This window comes from Pinus tabuliformis, chromosome 8, assembly GCF_031772625.1.
Source record: "Pinus tabuliformis cultivar Carrire ecotype Pingquan chromosome 8, CPIR1, whole genome shotgun sequence".
Classification (NCBI taxonomy): Eukaryota; Viridiplantae; Streptophyta; class Pinopsida; order Pinales; family Pinaceae; genus Pinus; species Pinus tabuliformis.
In genome coordinates, this window is record NC_142294.1 from 1,775,832,019 (window position 1) to 1,775,853,246 (window position 21,228).

A 21,228-nucleotide genomic window follows, 5' to 3' on the forward strand; every position below is an offset into this window, starting at 1 on the left:
GGTTGCAGAAATGGTAGAGGCTGGTATAATTCAACCTAGTCAAAGTTCTTTCTCTGCTCCAGTAGTATTGGTGCACAAGAAGGATGCATCATGGCACATGTGTCCGGATTATAGGGAGCTCAACAAGCTCACTATTAAAGATAAGTTTCCCATTCCTGTCATTGATGAATTATTGGATGAATTGCATAGATCAATTTACTTCACCAAGTTGGATCTTCGTTCAGGATATCATCAAATCAGAATGAAGACTGAAGACATTCTGAAAACAGCATTTAGAACTCATAAGGGTCATTATGAATTTTTTGTCATGCCTTTTGGCCTTACCAATGCACCTTCTACATTTCAAGGTTTGATGAATTCCATTTTCAAACCCTTCCTTAGAGAATTTTTGTTAGTATTTATTGATGATATACTAATCTACAAAAAGTCTTGGAAGGATCATGTTGAACATGTTGACAGGGTGGTACAACTATTGGAGGAGAAACAATTATATGCAAAAGGATCCAAATGTTTCTTTGGAGTACAAGAGGTGGAATATCTCGGTCATATTGTATCTCATGAAGGAGTTAAGGTAGACCCTAGCAAAATTAAATCCATTAAGGAATGGAAAATCCCCACATCCATAAAGCATCTGTGAGGATTTCTCAGGTTGACAGTGTATTATCACAAGTTTTTTAAAAATTATGGGAGAATAGCAGCACCTCTAACAACATTATTGAAGAAAGATGCATTTTCATGGACTCTATAAGCAACAAAGGCCTTCAAACATCTTAAACAGGCAATGTGCCAAGCACTGGTCTTAGCTACACCGGATTTCACAAAAACCTTTATTGTGGAATGTGATGCTTCAGGAAATGGAATTGGTGCTATTTTAATGCAAGATGAAAGACCCATTGCTTTTGAAAGTCATCCAATCAAGGGAAAGTTTTTACACAAAGCCATTTATGAGAAGGAAATGTTGGCAATACTACATGTACTTAAGAAATGGAGACCCTACCTAAGGGGAAGACACTTCAAGGTAAAAATGGATCATGATAGCCTTAAATACTTTTTAGAACAAAGATTATCCTTTGAAGAGAAACAAAAGTGGGTCACAAAGATGTTGGGTTATGACTTTGAAATCATCTACAAAAAAGGGAACCAAAATGTGGTGGCAGATGCACTCTCAAGAAAGGATGAGGATGTGGAAGCATTGTTGTGCGCCATTTCTATTATCCAAAAAGATTAGATAAAAAAATCAAGGGAGGAATGGAAGAATGATGAAGAAGTGTGGGCACTTATTCAAAAGTTACAACAAGATTCCAGTACATCTGATACATTTAGCTGGCAAAATGATTCATTATGGTACAAAGATCGCTTATACCTTTGTAAAAATTCCCAACTCAAACAAAAGATTCTTATGGAATTGCACACTTCTCCCTTAGGAGGGCACTTAGGATTTTTAAAAACTTACCACAGGGTTAAGAAGGAATTTTGTTGGGATGGCCTTAAATCATATATTAAAAAGTTTGTGGCAGAATGTTTGGTTTGCCAACAAAATAAAGTTGAAACAATTAAGATCTCGGGTCTATTACAACCTTTATCCATTCCAAGCCAACGTTGGGAGGAGGTTTCAATGGATTTTATCTTAGGTTTACCCAAGTCTAAGGGAAAGAGTGTCATCATGGTGGTAGTTGATAGACTTACCAAGTATGCACACTTTTGTGCATTATCACATCCATTTAAAGCTAGTACAGTTTCTACTGCATTTATGGAAACAATTCAAAAGCTACATGGAGACCCAAAGATTATTGTAAGTGACAGAGATCCCATTTTAACTCGAAATTTTTGGACAGAATTATTTTCTTGTCTCGGTACACAGTTAGCTCATAGCTCATCTTATCATCCTCAATCTGATGGGCAAATTGAGATAGTAAACAAATGTTTGGAAGGATATCTTCGTTTCTTTGTATTTGATAAATTGACACAATGGGTCAAATGGTTGCCTCTGGCTGAATGGTGGTATAACACTTCCTTCCATACAGCAACAAAAATGACCCCATTTATGGCACTTTATGGATATCAGCCACCATCCATCACATCATATTTAAGAGAAAATTCTAAGGTTCAAGTAGTGGAACATCACATCGAGCATCAACAACAAGTCCTCCAACTCTTAAAGGATAACCTCGTGTTGGCACAGAATAGAATGAAACAATAGGCAGATCAACATCGCAGCGAAAGAGGTTTTGATGTACATGACTGGGTATTCTTATGGCTACAACCATATAAACAAATGTCCCTCAAGAAAGCTAAGAAGGATAATAAATTATCACCAAAGTATTACCGTTCGTGCAAGGTGTTGCAAAAGATTGGTACTATGGCATACAAATTGGAGCTTCCTGCAGCTTCTCGAGTGCACCCAGTTTTCCATGTTTCATGTTTAGAGAAGGTTATAGGTGACAAGCTCCCAGTTCAAACAATATTGCCAGAACTTGATGAGGAAGGAAAAAATATATTGGAACCGGAAGCAGTCATAAAAACAAGAACTCGACAGCTACAAAATCAATCAATTTTGGAGTATCTCATCAAGTGGAAGAACTTATCCGCTTAAGATTCCACATGGGAGGATGAGAATTTTATATAGAAGCATCCAGAACTACTCAAGCGTTGAGGACAACACTTTTTTGAAGGAGAGGGGCATGTTAGGTCCCTATAATACTAGTGATTACCCCATTTCTATTGTATTTATATCCCTTATTAATATTGTTGTGCCCCTATTGTCCCCATATTGTTACTACTGTGCCCCATAGAATCCCTCTATTGTTATTTTTGTGCCTTTATATTATTATTGTTAGGTCGTCTGGGTTATATTGTGACTCCTTAACTCCTATATATAGAAATGAGGTTTTGTCATTTGAATCATCAAAGAATCATTCATTTGTGTAATGTAAAGGAGGTTGCCCCCTCGAAGAGGTTGAATTCTAAGGCGTTGATCTATCTTTTCTATCTTTTTGTGAGCTTTTTTCATAAGAACTTCCATTACGAAGCTTCTAGACTTGGAAGCTTCAACTCCTTATTTAAAAAACTTGCCAAAAGAGGATCAGCACGACTGAGAAAAGGATCAGTAGCACTGTACAACACTAGTCCTGGTTTTAATCTCTGCAAATCAGCGCGAATAGGAAACTGGTCATTAGTGTCATTCTTGTAAACTGGGGTAAAAGGAAGATTCTTGGGAAATGATACAAAAGGGAATCATTCTGCTCATGAAGAGGGACATAATGGAAGTTTCTTCATGATGGGAAAGCATGTAGGGTTCACTGTAGAGGTCCTCCAAGATCATGGAATGGGGAGTACAAGGATAGTGAAAAAATGTTGTGTAACACTAGGGAAGTAAACTTTTGGAGTCCAAAAGTTCCTAGTGGACAGGTGTGATCAGGTGATCAATTTTAAGCTCAAAAATTAAAGTGCCTAGAACTTCTTGAAACCGATGCCAAATCGAAGTGCCCTTTTTCTTAATCCAATGAAATTCGTTTCACCTCAATCCGACATTGGATGCTCAAGTTATTGCACACTGAACGTTTTCTCAAACATGCAAAAAAATGGCAATTTGGGTGTTTAACTATGTTTTTTATGGCCAGTGGCAGGCTACCACTTGGCCTATCTGGAGTGGTAAAATTTTCATGAGTTTTGATTGGTTATTGGTGTTTTTCATGGGAAAATAACTGGGAGCCATGTGGGCCAATGGTTGGTTGCCATGTGGCCTCCCAAGGGCATATTAAAATTATATATGGGCTAAACTACCCCTCACAGGAGTCGAACATGGGAGTTGTCGAGCACAAGTCAAGTGTCTTACCGCTAGGGAACATGGTGGTTCTTAATATCCATAGCTCCTAACTTTTATTTAAGGTTTGCACAATTGTTATTTAGGGAAATGGGTTAGGGCTAAGCCCTAGCCCCCAACCACCCAACGCCCACGAGATTGTAGGTAGGGGAGCCAAGGGCTATGGCTTAGCCCCGGCCCGAGGTCCTAACGACCACAACAATATAGCCCACTTGACCATACCCTAGAGCCAATAGAGCAAGGGTGGAGGAAAGAGCCCTAGCCCAAGGCCATAACCATTGCATATAATGACAAGCGCAGGCTTTGGGGCACTAGGCATAAGGTGTTTTGATGGGGGGCCAACCACAGACCACATGGCCCTTATGTGACCATAGCGCGGAGAGCGGGGCGTAAGGCAGAAGGTGCCAAGGTGTGGGGGCCAGCCACAAGTCCAATGGACCATAAAGTGACCGCGCGCCGGAGGAAAATGGGCCCGATGGGAAGGGCGGGTGGTTAGCCTAGCCCTGGGTCCTGTGGCACCCAATGTAACCATTCGCCACAGCTATATGTGCCCACATGACCCTAATTTCGGTCTCATGGGGTTAGAGGAAAAATTAAAGTTCCAACAAAATGCACCGGTGGAGGGTGAAAATGTCACTCCATTAATGATTTTCGAGGCGGATTTTTAGCACAGATAGCTAGAAGTGCAAATTTGTAGGATGGTTAACAGTCAAGTTCATGGGAGAGGTTGGAAGCTCATAACGTTTTGAGTTTTTATCCAAATTGAGCTCAGAAAGAGGCTACTTAGTGGTTTTTGGATGTTCTAAATCCATTGGTATCCTCTAATTTCTTATTTGAGCATATCTATAAAGTATTTTTACAAGTTTAAGACTAAAGGTGTATGGATCAGTAAGGATTTGGAAGCAGTTTTGGGAGGTATTTGGGCATGGAGAAGACCTTGTAGGGGTATTCTCACTTCCAAAAGGCTATTGTAGTAGCTGTAACCAATAGGGTTTAGCTCAGGTTCAACCTCTTTAATATGAATTTTTGTTTATGTGCTTCAATGTGGAATTGAAGTGTGCACATGCTCTTTTTAACTCATTTTAGTTGAAGTATGTCATCTTTGTAGGAGATGATTTGAGTTGTTGTTGTTTGTTAGAGTTCTTTGTAGGAGAACATTACCTTATAGGGGTAATAGCCACATATTTACCTACAACAAATGTTTATGTACTTCATTGATACTGAATATATGAGTGGTCTAGTCATGTTCACAGGCCCATAGATGTAACCCAGGAGGGGTGAAATCTGTTAACAAACCTTTTGTCTTGCTCTTCTTTATGTCTGCATGGATTATGTGTTGTTATGTTCATTATGTTAAATTACATATGAAGACTAATTCATGACGAGAATAGACATTTGAAAAACCTGTTGTTTCAAGACCCATTTTTAACCTTGCAAAGCGTTGACACAATCCTAAGTTTTTTTTTATTTGATTTTGGAAAATAGGAAAAAATTACCTAATCCAATTTCAGATCACTACTGCATTAGAATATGGTACACGAGATATATACTCATTTTCTTCATCATTACTAGCACACAAAACTGAAGAAAGTTTGAAATGAGAAGCTAAAGGGATTTGAATAGGTTTCACATTATTCATATCAAATCTCATAAGTATTTTCTCCACATACTTATGTTGCGATAACCACAACTTACCATTTTTCCTGTCTATATATATATATATATATATATATATATATATATATATATATATATATATATATATTTCTGCTCCAAGATCCTTCATTTCGAAAGTCCTAGTCTTTAACTGGCCCTTTAAAGTCCTAGCCAATGATTTCAAACTGTTTGTCGAGTCATTTCCTTATAAATCACCACCTATTACGTTTTTACATCTAACATATGTCACAAAATCTTTGTATCGAATATAAAGATGACATCCAGATATCTTTATCATTCCAATGTATGTCCCATCATTAATTATTATTATTATTGGTTGAAAAATGTAACAATCGAAACGAAGTGATTTATTTTTTGTATTTATGCAAATAACGTTTTCCCTTCACTACACTAGATATTTCAAATGCTTGTAGACTCATTTTCCTAGAAATCACCACCAGCTACTATTTTGTGTATGAAACATGATAAAATGATATAGCCGCCATCCAATTTTTTTATCATCCTGATGTTTATAATCTGATTAATAGAAAACACTCCTGTGGGTAAATATTGGTCCTCTCAGCATTCAATTCACCGACTACACACATTCCCACATGTTCAGTCATTGTACCCAAGCATAGACGGAACAAGAAAACCACAGAAGCATTGGAACATCATATCTAGAAACATGATTTTTAAATCGTTAAAATATTAATTTTAACTCATACTTTCAACATAACACAATTGCATATGTTCAGGACTACAGAGAAAATTCATTATCTAGAAAAAAAAACTCACAAGCTTTCATTATACAAATTTTAAAACTTTGTACAATCTATTAATAATAAAATAACCATTGGTCTTGTACCAAAGTGTGAGCGAAGCTCTCAAGATATTAAATATAGAAACATGATTTTCAAAGCATTAAAATGTTAATACTAACATATACTTTCAAAATAACACAAATGCATATCTACTCTAAAAATTTCATTGTCTGAACCTCCGCACTTCATAAAATCTATTAATAATAAAATAAGAACTTCTTTGGTGCACAAGCTACTAATATCAAATTTCACGTGCACTAGCTCAAAACGAGTTGAAGAGACATTACAATTAAAATATCCCTCCAAACTTCCCCCATTCCGCACAGCCCTCTTTCCACACATGCATTTGTTCTTTGCATAACCTCCAGATATGCATAATTACCTCTGCACATCTTTGTTCGCACAATTGCTTCTGCACTCAATAACGATTTTTAGTCAATCATTGTCATTCGAAGTTGTTGTTAATTGATGTGGGTCATGGATATAATGGGGAGGAAGCATTCCTTGCGAAATACGTTCCTTAATAAGAATTAAAAAAGAGTTTTGTATATGTATTGTTCTAATAAAATTTTCACAAAGCTTTCGACACAGTGAAAGCTTTACACACATGGATTTGTTCTTCGCACATGCTTCCTCTGAACAACAAGTAGTGCACAACCACTTCCTTACAAGTAATTTTGTAGTTGCAAAATACATTCCTAATTAATAATTAAAAAAGAGATTTGTATGTTTATTATTTTAATAAACCTTGCATAAATATTTTAGCACATTTGGGAAATAATGAACTACACTAACACTAAGCATTTTTCATAATGGGGAGATATTTACTCGTGATACTGCAGAACATATATCAACTCATTTCAATGGAAATATTGAATTTGGTTTATCCCATTGACTCACTTTGTTTTACCGCACAACACTTCTTCCTCACACGGATTGAAAACACTGTTTATTTATATTGCATAATAAGAGTAGCTTTTATAGTCCAACGATTACAATAATTGTTACAAAAATTGCATAAAATCCAACAAGATCTGCAACCACGTCAATTTTGTCATCATTGGGTAGAGAAGTACCATAACAGTGTCTTCCGCACATACCCTGTCCTATGCACAATGAAACATAATAATATTAATTCGAAATTTTCTCATAGTTAAATTAATTAAAGCTCCCTCTACATCCTCGTTTTCATAATAAAATCTTCGTACAATTCTTTACATAGAAAGCTCTACACACTGCTTTACATGCAAAGCACCATTATACTCAACTTTATAATTTCTGTAATTTTATAACAAGTGATGTTACCATGCCTATTCATGGCACTCAAAACAACAAGAAGGTTAGCTCATAACAATATGATTAATTTCATGAATTTAACAAAAAATTAACGTTATAGTTTCAATAATGCCATTACTAGTGCGATATACGATGTGGAAATTTGTAAAAATAATAGTCGTTTTCCGTTCATCCACACAACTACTTCCGCAATTAATAATTCCATTTGGTTTTTCATTGACATTTTGAAATTGTTATTAATTGATGTGAGTCCCATATAGCATGGGAGGAAGCATTCGTTGTGAAATACATTCCTAAATAATAATTAAAAGGAGATTTGTATATTTATTATTTTAATAAATTGTGCACAAAGCTTTCTACACAGTGAAAGCTATTCACACATGCATTTGTTCTTCCCACATGCTTCCTCCGAATAGCTAGATGCGCACAACTTCCTCTACATAATTACTTCTGTAGTTGCAAAATATGTTCTTTAATAATAATTAAAAAAGAGATTTGTATATTTATTATTTTAATAAACCTTGAAAAAAGCTTTTTGTGCATTTGAGGAACCAACAACCCAAGTAAAACTGAGGACTTTTCCTACTAGGGGGTATTTACTGGTGATATTGCAAAACATGTACCGGCCCCTTTCAATGGAAAGATTGAGTTCAATGAGAATTTCATTTATCTGCTGACTCACTTCATTTTACCACATAACACTTATTCCTCACGCAGATTGAAAACACAATCTATTTAATATTGCATAATAAGAGTATCTTTTATAGTCAAACGATTACAATAATTATTACAAAAATGGCATAACAACCACTTTCGTCATCATTCAACAAATCAGTACCATAAGAATGTCCCCTGCACATACCCCATCTCGCACACAGTGAAAACTAAACACAATGAAACATGATACTATTAATTTGAAAAGTTTTCATAGTTAAATTAGTTAAAACTCCCTATGAATCCCGGTTCTCACAAGCAACGCTCTACACACTGTTTTACAATCAAAGCTCCGTTATGCTCAACTTTTTAATTTCTGAAATTTTATAGCAAGTGATGTTATAATGCCTATTCATGGCACTCAAAATAGCAACAGGTTTAACAAGTAACAATATGATTATTTTCATGAATTTAATAAAACATTAACGCTATTTTTTCAATAATGTCATTACTATGCGAAATACAATGTGGAAATTTGTAAAAGTAATAGTCATCTCCGCACAAGAAAATATTAATTGAATATTTGTGTAACTCGTATCCTCCGTCCCGCCCCTATGTAAAGGACCTGGAGCCGCATCAGTTTTGTCATCATTGGGTAGAGCAGTACTGTAACAATGTCAGTGTCAGTGTTAGTGTGAGGACGCACTGATGGAATGACCACTCAGAAAAATAGTTTTTTTATTTTTGTTTTTTAAGTGAATTGTCTGGTACTGAAAAATACCAAAAATAAAACTCTGTCCACTAGTGGCATTATGTTCGATCGTAGTAGGATAATCTAATCTAAAATTAGAGATAAGATTTCCAAAAAAATTGAAAATTATTTTTAAATTTATGAAAAATAGAAATATTAAACATTTTCCCGAATCTTTGGTTAAAATTGCAAAAAAACAACAAAATAATGGAGAGTCAATGCACTTTGACCAGCCGGAAAATACTATAGTCAAGTAGAGACTAATAAACACAAATCACTAATTTTTCATATCTAGCCTAAACCATAGAAATCATGCAAACAAGAGCCAAGTGGTGGCATGTCATTGCTTATTCGCATATATGAATTGTGTGAATTCAGTTTGTTTGGTTAAACAGTATCTATGAAAATGAAATTATTTGAAATAAAATGACTTTTTATTGATAAAATTGATTTACAATATATTTATTAAAAAAAATATTATTTTAAAGTTTTTAATAAAAGCTATTTATTTCAAACTTTTTAATAAAGATTTTTTTATTTCTTTTTAGTTACTTGTTAATAAAATTTTAGTTTTCAAATATCCTAAAACTTAAACATAAAATTTCATTACCTTTACTTTTAAATTAATATACAAAATTGCATCTTACTTTACTTTTCACAATTTCTCCCAAGTCACTTAAAAAATTCTAATAATGTTATAAAACTAACCTTTCATTCATTACTTCTAGTTATTAGTTTTTTTTGTACTTCTTATTTAAGAATATTTCATGCCTATCCAAAAAAATATTTAATTTTATTCTACATAAATAAAAAATATTAATTTGTCATTTAATAATTAAATTTGAATACTCTGAAATATTTAGACTAAAAAAATCATAATAAAATATATAATAATATCATTTTTTATAATTAACCATATTCTCTTTTTACATATCTAAAATTTTGTTTCTATGTTAATATCTAAATTTTTTACTTTTATTATTTGAACTATAAAATTTATAAATTAAATTTATGTTTTAAAATTTATTTAAATTTAATATTTAAAATATTAAAAAAAATTGGAATTAAATTTATGTTTTAAAATTTATTTAAATTTAATATTTAAAATATTAAAAAAAATTGGATGTTAAACTTTGTTAAAACTTAACAAATACACCATTGTGGAAAATATTTCACCCTTCAATACTCACTCTTAAAATCTCACCAAACCAAAAGAGATCCACAACTTGTCAATTGTTGCATTTTCATTTTTGTTAATATTAATTTCAAATATGTTTAAATGTAAAGCATGGAGATCCACAACTTTTTTATTGTGATTTCTGAAACATGTCAATTAATAGGAGTAGCAAATGGAATTTGAAATGCATGGTATAATTAGTACATAAGCATTGGATTTAGTAGAGGGAAAATAGAGCACATCATTTTTGGAGAAATTTTCATTTAATTCATTGATACCTCTAAGTGTAATATTCATAAATGATGCAATTTATGAAGTAAGTTCTTAACTTTTAAATTTACGAGGTCATAAGATCATACATTTGTATTTGATGAGGTAACATCCCGATTTAATTTTTTAATTGGCATATGGAATATGAGGTAGTATCTCGATTTAATTTTTTAATTGGCATGTGGAATATGAGGTAGTATCCCGATTTAATTTTTTAATTGGCATATGGAATACGATTACACTGACTTGAAAATCTTGTTTTATATTTTTATTTTTTAAAATTATTCGGTAAATATATATTTCGGATTAATGTTATTTAAATATTGCATAAATATTATATATTATTAACATCATGATAAAGTACAATTAATTTATTGATTTTTTCTTTTGATTTATCAAAATGAAAAAAATTGCGGAATTTTTGAATTATTATTTATTATCTTTGTCTTAACTAAGTGTATAACATATTACTTTCAAATTAATTTTAATTTGACTAAAAATCTCATTTGTACATTATAACAAAAATTAATTTATTTTTTATTTTTTTTAGATTTTTATCGGTTAATGAAATTGGGGCCTTATTTTGCAATGATGTTTTGAGAATTAGTAGTATATTTACAAATTATTGTCACAATCATCGATTCATAAATTGACATCCTTTTTTTTTTTCATCTTTATTATTACCTTTAATTGGGGTTCCATATGAGTATGAAACAAATTTAATATTTTATGAATCTTTACACAAATTTCAAGGTCAAGCCTCCTTGCTTGGACGTTGATTGCACCCTGACTAATTGTAACACCACTATAGTCGGCTCCGCCTAGACCAAACCTGATAAGCCTGATGTGCATCACAGTGGACAACATTTCCTTCCAGATTCAGGATTTTCTCATGCTAGGTACATAACTCTCTTTTCTCATGATCAGCAATCCCGTATGTACCTAAAACCTTCAATGCTTTTCTTTTTTGGATGACTCTCTCTTAATCTATATCCAGCTTTTTGACTATAGATACCTCATAATTTATCTATATTAACGCTGATCATGATGAACAACCTGATGTATCCTATTGTTCTAGCTTTTTTTGAACATTCCATATATATTGGTCTGAATTCCGATATTCAACTATAAAATGTATATCTCCATCTTCTTTATTATATACTATATCTCTGTTTTTATAATAGAAATATTGCCCATTTTCGCGCTGGAAAAAAAACCTGATAAGCCTACCTCGACTTAGATGTTACATTATTAACAGCTTGTGCTTTTTAATTGTGACTAAGTATTTTTAACAATGAGACGATGTCTTAATGTAACCATTTTTTGATGAGTAGGCGGTTGTCCGTGGAAAATTGTCCAACCATTAGGTTTTTCTCTCATTACCATTTTAGTGTTAAACAATTCATCATTTCAATGCTTGATTCTATATTTTTCTTGTGGAATTTTCCTTTGGATTTAACTACGCTAGAATTTGTTGATGCTCAAGTATTCACATATTCCCGCAATCGACTCAATTTTTGCAAGCACCATTAAGTTTGCAGGCTCTAGTTTTCTTAGGCGCTCTGATCTTATTTCTTGTGAGAATTCGCTTTGGATTCCAAGGGGCGACTTCGAGCCATGATTTTTACAAGTACCATTTAGTTTTCTTGTTCTAGTTTCAGCAGGCTATGATCTCGTTTTCCCATGCGAACATGCATTTCTGCTCTATTAAATTATTCAATTATCAATTAAAAGTAAAAATCTTGAAATGTTTAAGAGATTTTTTGGGTTGGCCGACCGTTAAAATAACTCTTAATTTAAATTAGAGTCATTTTTAGATGTGTGGAAAAATCAACTATGTCGAAAAACTTTTACTATATTTTAAATATTTGTTTGTCATTTTTTTCTCTCCTTCGCCGCTATAAGAAACTGTATCACTGTCACTTCCATTACAAGGAACTCGATTTGATCTTTTTTCCTAATAAGGAAACTCAATGTTCATTTTTTTCTTTTTCTTTATTTACAAGGAAGACCGTAAAACGTAAAACCAAAATAGTTCACTCAGAACACCTTTTAAGAGATTACGTACGATCAGATCAAATAAACCATGACCAAATAAATGCTCAGTCACCTGAAAATCTTCAATCACTTTCTGACCTAATCTCTGTTTGATTACTCTTTTACTTGCAAATGCAATATACGCTTTAAGTTCGGCAATAATAATATCTCCCAACATGCCAAAACTAGCAGTCACTCCACCAGTTGTTGGTGACGTCAGAATCGATATATATAACAACTTTTTATCCTTCTGATGAATATATAATGCAGAAGCTATATTAGCCATTTGCATTAAACTAAAACTTCCTTCTTGCGTACGTGCTCCTCCGGAAGCACACACCATAATTAATGGAAGAGATTCCGCGGTAGCGCGCTCGATCAGACATGTTATTTTCTCACCTACTACAGAGCCCATACTACCTCCCATGAACTGAAATTCCATAACTCCGAGTGCGATAGTAAGACCATTTAATTGACCTATGCCTGTTTGAATAGCATCAGTAAACCTGTCTCTAGCATCAGTTAAACCTGTCTCTATTTGATACCTGCATGTTGTCAATTTATTTTCCCTCATATTTTCCCTCGGATTTGGAAGAATCTCTCGTTCTATAACCCTAATCTAAATTTAATAATGAGGAAGATTTATAGGAGGTCAAACACAAATATGCTGGTTACTCTCGGATGTATCGGGTATCATTTTCGATAAATGACCCTTTGTGAAGACTAAGTTCCATAGCTTTGCATCCGCTATCCCAATCATAATCTCCCTACCCCCAAAAGGCCTCCCTTTTGTCCCCTTTCGGGGTGGGCGAGGAGGGATTCGAACCCCCGACATCGTGGTTCGTAGCCACGTGCTCTAATCCTCTGAGCTACAGGCCCCGTCTCCGCTGGATTCGTTCCCAGGAGTCCCTCCCAAAAGGAAGGGATTCCTCTCTTCGGGTTAAGAGGATGCAGAAGCAAATTTATTGCATCGCTATGAGCGAGCGCAGGTATTGCGTTTCAAATAAAAGTAAAGTGTGGAGTGGGAAAGAAAATATGTAAGAAATGGGTTTCAAAGAAGACGGCCTTCTAATGAGAAGAGGCATTAAGCTTTTTATCACCCTGGCATTGAGCTATTTTCCCGCAGGGCTTCCCCTACAGTATCGTCACCGCAGTAGAGTTTAACCACCAAGTTCGGGATGGGTTGGTGTGGTTCCTCTACGCCTGGGACACCAGAATTTCAAACCATGAACTGGGAAGGGCATAAATGCAAGAAAGGCATATTGGCTAATGATTGTGAGGACCCAATTCTGAAAAGGATTAGGGCCAGGTAGAGAACCCTCCTGTGCCCTTCTATCCAACGGAGAGGGAGGGCAGAGCTTTTGGTTTCATAATTTCATGTTGTCAAACAATTGAACTAAAGAAAATAATAGATAGATAGTACCCGATTTAATAAAAAAGATAAAAATTATTTCAACTTAAAATAAATGATCACGATTTAATAAAAATTATTTTGTCGGGGTAAATTTTAAATTTATAGTTTTTAATTATTCTTATTCACGATTTAATAAAAATAATTTTGTCGGAGTAAGTTTATCCTTTTAAATTATTCTTATAAAATATTTAAACTTAGAATAAATGATCACGATTTAATAAAAATAATATTGTCCGAGTAAGTGTATACTTTTTAATTATTCTTATGAACCTTCTCCTCACTTTTAAAGAAATATCCAAGAACATTCTTCTTACTTTTAAATTGAAAGACCGCGAGGAAATATTTATTATCATATCTCATTATCTTAGCTTATTAAAAAGAAATATCTGTTATCATGTCTTATTATCTCATATATTTGGGAGCATACAACATGGTTTGCAATATTTAATGGTAACTTCATGATGTCGTATAAGATGATGTTCATTCTCGAAATCAGTGATCGAAAATATATGGCGGTGCACTAATATCACCGCTTATAAAAAGATAAAAAACAATAATTAATTTAACAAATTCGAAAATTTTTCAAGATACTGTCTGGATTTAATAGGCTAAAGAGGATCATAAATATCATTTGGCAAGTGATAACATAATAAACGCCAAATACATAACAACACACTTTACTTTTGTCCTAACTCATTTATTGACACGTCGTTTGCCTAGGTGCGTGGTGGTTTAAGAGGTTAGTTAGACACGAGTTTACAAGTTTGATTTTAATAATGTATGGAGGGATATAAATATCTATCCAAATTTGACTTGTGGTAACGTCTGATTCAAGCAAAGTTTCCATTTGTCATTAGAAGCGAGGACCTTTAAACTTCACCTCGAAGTAAATGTAGGAAATTACTCTAATTGGTGCACGTTGCACTCCTATGGGGACAATATTTATCCAAATTTGACATGTGGCAACGTAAATGCAATGGTATCTTGGACTTTTTAAACTTCACTTGGAAGTAAATGTAGGAATTACTCTAATCGGTGCATGTTGCACCCCTATGGGGAGAATATCCATTCAAGGGAGAGTGATTCCGTTATGTATGGTGTGAATTTTTAATACATAAAATTTAGAACTTTCCCATAAGAATGGTGTGATTTTTTAATATTTAAAATCCAGGCATCCTAAATTGGTGGCAATCCTTTAAATTCCAAATGGTAAACTCTAACATAAAAATAGAAATATATATAAAAATTAAAATTACATTTTTAAAATCGGAATGAAAAGTAGGATGAATAGAAATATATATAAAAATTAAAATTAAATTTTTAAAATCGGAATGAAAGGTGGGATGAATATTAATAAATATATATTTTGAATTTTATTTATATATTGTTGTTGATATTTTTTAATTAATATTTATATAATGTAAATAATTTTGAAATATATATATTAAATTTATTGAGTCTGAGGTTTATTTTACAACTTAGTATGAGAGGATGTGTAAGTTTGTTTGTTTATTGAATTGATATGTGTTTTTTTAAAATATAAAATAAAAAACTTATATTTTCTATAGAAAAATAATATGGACTATAATAATAAATATTTTATATAGAAAAATAATATGGATTATTGCTGAATTGAGGTTTCTGTGATCCATATCAAGTTTATGAGAGACTTTTGGGCGTAAATCACATGATATTTCATTTGTCGACGCATTTGAACCAACCAGTGTGGTTCATAGTCAGGACAAGTTGAAGAATCCTGATTGATTCTTCAACTTGTCCTGACCATGAACCACATTGGTTGGTTCAAAACGTGTCGACAAATGAAATATCATGTGATTTACGCCGAAAAATCTCTCATAAATATGGATAATAATAATAATAATAATCATAATAATAATAATAATAATAGTAATAATAAAATGAATATGATGTAAAGTAATTAGAAGTAAAAAAATGTGAGAGTAAAGTGGTTAAATCTTATACTTTTAAAAAATATTTCAAACTATTTGAAAATCTATGTTAATTAATTTATGTTGATATCAACTTCATATATATCTATATATATATAGAAAAAAATCGTTAAAATAAAATATTTTAATATTGTATATAAAAAAAAATTCAATGTGGGTTATCAATAAAATATTTTAATATGAATTAATATTGACATACAAATAAAAATATATTAATAATAAAAAACCATTTAATTTACACTATGAAATGTCCAGATATACATGTTATGTAAAATATTTTAAAGTCAATTATGTATATATTATACATTATTTTAAAAAAATTATGTGTATACCATGAAAAAATTAAGTTTTTATGGTTAAAATGTTTATTTGGTTGTATATGTACTCTATATAACTTTCAAAAAAACAATTTAAACAATGAAAAATAAGACATTATATTTTACACTCTAAAAAAATTTGCACATGAAGAAATTTGATCCCTCTCAACTCATGTTAAATACATACTTAAATAAACCTATGTTAATATAATATAAATAAATATTTTAAGAATATATAAAAGAAAAGCAGATATAATATTTTTAATGATTATTTTTAAATTTAAAAACAAATTTTACTTATATCATAATCAATTATCTATTATATTAATAAAATGTACAACTTTTCTTCTAATTATCCATTAAAAAAGCTTAGAATACTTTAATCAGTAAAGGTATATAAGAATCTAAGAATTTAAAAAGTCTAAAAAGTTTATAATAGCATGGAATTATAAAGTGATATACAAATATATAAGAATTTAAAAAGTCTATAAAATTATAAAGTGATATACAAATATATAAGAATTTAAAAAGTCTATAAAATCTATAATAGCATGGAATTATAAAGTGGAAGTCTTCCTTAAATATGATAAAACCAAAAAAAGTTACATTCAAAATTCTAGTATAATATATAAGAGTATTCTAACATAATTATTCTAAAAGGTTTATAATAGCATGGAATTATGAAGTGAAAGTATTGCTGGAATATGATAAAAAAAAAAAGTTATATTCAAAATTATGATATAATATTTAAGAGTATTTTAACATACTATACAAGAATATAAATTTTATAGGTTTTTAAAAGTTTTTAAAAACACAAAAGACTAATTGATGGAAGATTGCTATCATTTTTTTTTTAAATTTATTGGGTATTACATTGTTCATGCACATTATTACCCAAATCTCGAATATGAGACATTATTTTTCTCTGCCATGTTCTACTACTAAAATATATTTGATATTTGAGGGGTCGATAGGGTTTCTTTGGGCCAACTTTCTAATGATGAAATAAAGAGTTTCACAATCCTCCTCCAATTTGGAGATGTATCACTTATGCTTGAACACTATGTCCATGACAATATTCCAATGTGTTGTCACATTGTTTTCATGCTTTTGTAGCCATATAAAGACCAATTGTATGGAGGCATTGTTACCATCAATTTTCCTATCATGATGATAAACTAGATTCCCAAAATCTTCCCTTCGGTCCATGAGTACCCCAGATAATGGTTTGAAAATAAAAAGATGTTTTCCATGGGAATTAAGAAACCACTAGCTAACTCTTGGGGCAATAAATGGGGAAAGGGTGAACTCGAGGGGTCCCCTCCTACACCCAATCCAAGAGAGTAAAATCTCGAGGGTTGTTTTAATGAATTGGTATCAAGTATCATATGTTGGATAAAAAGTTACTAAAAACACATTCTAACTATTTTAAGTTTGGCCCCTTTAATTTTAATCGGAGAGATATAATTTTTAGTAAAATCATAATGTTTTGTTTTTTAAAATATAGTTTTGAAACTATAAATAAATTTAATTTTCTCAAAAACTTTCAAAAGACTCTCTACTCAAACTTAGAATTCCAAAGGGTTCTTCCCGAATTTTGAACAAAATTGATTAAAAAATAAATAGCAGGGTACAGCGTTAGGGAAATAAAGGGAAACTGTAATTGTTAGCAGATGGAAAAGTACATATTGTTGAGCATTAAATATTATTACGCGCTTAAACAAGAACTTAAACCTTCCCTGCAATAGATTTATTTAGAAAAATTGTCGAGAAGTCTTAAAAGCAATCAAATGTATCACACCGTCCTTGAAAGCTACATAAATCAGCATGCTATCTCTCAAGAATAGGATGCTAAAACCCTCGCAAACCATTGGTTAATTGTTTGTGTCGAGATCAATTATTTGTAGCGAAAGGGTAATAGGCACCAAGTTCCGTGTAGTCTTATCTGCCTTGTAGAATTTGACAATGCCTTTTGTAAAGAGTCTGATAGAGATTGTTTTCAGAAACGCCGTTAAAGTCTTCATGGTGATTAAGGTTTCGCACCAAAATTACCGCCTCCAGTGGTTTGATTTGATTGATAAGTCGATACCAACGACTGGTGACTGCTCCCTGAACTTTAAGCATAAATTCACACTTTCTGGATTCACACGACGCTCTGAACTCTACAGCAACGCCTGTAATGGCGAGCAAGCCGGAGAAGAAGGTCTCGGCCGCCAAATCGCACAGACCCAATACATGAAAGACTGAGGAGATCACTTTGTGAGATCTTTCAGCCTGGTAAATAAAGATGAAACCCAAGATTCTGATGGAGAGGTACCAATTAGGGCGCCTGCTCGGGCAAGGGACGTTCGCCAAGGTCTACCACGCCAGAAACTTCAAGACCGGGGAGAGCGTTGCCATTAAAGCCGTGGACAAAGAAAAGATCCTCAATGTTCAAATGATGGAGCAGATTAAAAGGGAGATCTGGGTAATGAGATTGGTCCGACACCCTAACATCGTTCGGCTTTACGAAGTCATGGCGACCAAATCGAAGATTTATATCGTCATGGAGTATGTTGAGGGCGGCGAGCTCTTCGACAGGGTTGTGGAGAAGGGGAGACTGAAAGAAGAGGAGGCGAGGAGGTATTTTCAACAGCTGATAAGAGCAGTGGATTTCTGCCACAGCCGGGGTGTGTACCACCGGGATTTGAAGCCGGAGAACGTTTTGTTGGACGGCAACGGGGATGTGAAGGTCTCAGACTTCGGGCTCAGCGCGCTGCCTCAACAGTTCGGGCAGGACGGCCTTCTCCACACGGCATGCGGCACACCGGCCTACGTCGCACCAGAGGTCATTACCAAGAAGGGCTACGATGGTGCCAAGGCCGACATCTGGTCGTGCGGGGTCATACTGTTCGTGCTCATGGCGGGCTACCTGCCGTTCCAAGACGCGAATCTGATGGCGATGTATAAGAAGATTTACAAGGGAGACTTCAAGTGTCCGCCATGGTTTTCCTCCGAAGTCCGAACGCTCATCCTCGGGTTGCTGGATCCGAAGCCCCAGACAAGGATCACCATTGCGCAGCTGATGCAGGTCCCCTGGTTCCAGCGGGGCTTGAAGCGCCCGCAAACCCACAAAGATGTCGATGTCGGTTCGGTCTTCTTCACCCCCAAGCTGACTCATCTCAATGCCTTCGACATCATCTCCCAGTCGCCAGCGTTCAATCTCTCGGGGCTGTTCAAGAACGAGGTCGAGGAGCAAGAGGAAGAGTCGAGGTTTACGTCGACTCAGCCGGCGTCGAGCATAATGTTGAAGCTGGAAGAGATCGCTAGGCTGTTTCGGTTCAGCTTCAAGAAGTCAGAGGACTGTAATTTGAAGTTACAGGGGTCACCACAGGGGCGGAAGGGCCCTTTGTGTATTGATGTCGAGATTTTCGAACTCAAACACTCGCTCTTGCTGGTGGAACTTCTTAAGACCGAGGGGGATACGCTAGAGTACAGTGAGTTCTACAGCCATGATCTGAAGCCCGGTCTGAAAGACATCGTGTGGACGTGGGACGGTGACAGTAAGTTGAATAAATAGTTGAAAGTCGTTGCATATATCTGAATCTGATCATCATTACTATCCTGACATGGTTTTAACCCTTTTTCTTCCTTACCACCGATATAGTTGGTTTGGTTTATGACTGAGTGTAGATACGGACGTGTTAGAATGCGATTTAGGGTTTGGCATAAACAGCTAAGGAAACATTGAGCCAGATTGAATCTCAGATGTATTAGGTGTTCAGCGTATGTTAAGGGTCATGTATATAATTAAAAAGCATCAATATAATATACAGAGAATGCAAATTATTCGAATAGTGGAAAGTAATTAATATAGTTTAAGTTGTTCTTCTATTTGTTTTTGTTGGAAGTAATATTTCTATATATTGTTGTTTTCTTGGAAGTAATCTTTCTAGTGAATTAGAAATAATGTTTTCATGTTGTTGTGTTGTTTTTTGGAAGCAATTTTTCTATCCGTTAGAAATAATGTTTTCATGTTGTTGTGAGTTGTTATTGTGAATTTTTAAGTGTCATTCTGGTTATTGTTTTTATGGTAAATTCCAAAACAAAACCATTGAACAGAGAGTAATACTCTGTTTTTGCCACAGGATCTTTAATACAGGGAAGCAAAAAAAAAATTCTCCAAATAATAGAGCTTCAACAACACACATAAAAACACTTTGTATTCATTAATAAACTGCCTCATACATATTTCTTCCTCTCTCAGAGGGATTCACCAAGAACTTAAAAAAAAATTACTCTGTCACTTTTAGAAATTTTACACCACTGTGTGTAAAAATTTCTTTTACATTTACTGTTGTAAAAACAATCTTTAACTTCAGAAAATTACATTCATTGCTGTGAAAAAAATTTCTTCAATACATATGCTGGAGAGCATTTGCATTACAATGCCCATTTACCATATGCATATTACACTACATACATTACATATTAAAAAAAACATTACCGTCACGCTCCTGTGTGAATTGGGTTTTCATTTTCCACAAAAATGATTCTGCCCTGCCCCTGTTTTCTTCTTCGCACTTCTGTGCATATTACATTGCATATACAATACACCAACAAAAAAAACATTACATGTTTTTAACCAAAAAGACTACCAAAAAACATTACAATATTACATGCCATGTAAAAAAAATAAACTTAAACGACTACCAAAAAAAACATTACAATATTACATGCCATGTAAAAAAAATAAACTTAAAGACTTTCCCAAAGAAATCTACGACCATAATAAATTCAGCATGGTGAAAATTAAATTCCTCATCCTTTTGCTGACAAACCTGGCGGTCAACCAAACCATTCATTCCTGCAAGTTCAAAAGGTGCAGGTCCGTTGATTTAATCGAATGACTATCATTAATTCCCCGGGAGCCCCTTTTAATCGAACTTTAAGTTCCGGGGGATTGGTGGTTTTGAAAATGTACAGTGAACATGCATCAACTGGTTGGTGTGATCGGAACCCTCGGAGGCAAAACCACAAATTGCAAAAGGCGGTGCGGG

At 33.6% G+C, this 21,228-nt stretch overlaps 1 protein-coding gene and 1 non-coding gene across 2 annotated transcripts; one reads left to right on the top strand and one right to left on the bottom strand.

Annotated features, from left to right (window-relative positions):
* Window positions 1-13,293: 13,293 nt before the first annotated feature.
* Window positions 13,294-13,367, bottom strand: TRNAR-ACG (transfer RNA arginine (anticodon ACG)). Its single transcript has one exon. It is a non-coding gene; the product is annotated as a tRNA-Arg (tRNA).
* Window positions 13,368-18,155: 4,788 nt separating this feature from the next.
* On the top strand, window positions 18,156-20,023 carry LOC149243292 (CBL-interacting protein kinase 18-like). Its single transcript, XM_089374472.1, has one exon. It carries the CDS (start codon window positions 18,477-18,479, stop codon window positions 19,746-19,748), a length of 1,272 nt encoding a protein of 423 aa, XP_089230598.1. The 5' UTR covers window positions 18,156-18,476; the 3' UTR covers window positions 19,749-20,023.
* Window positions 20,024-21,228: the final 1,205 nt, after the last annotated feature.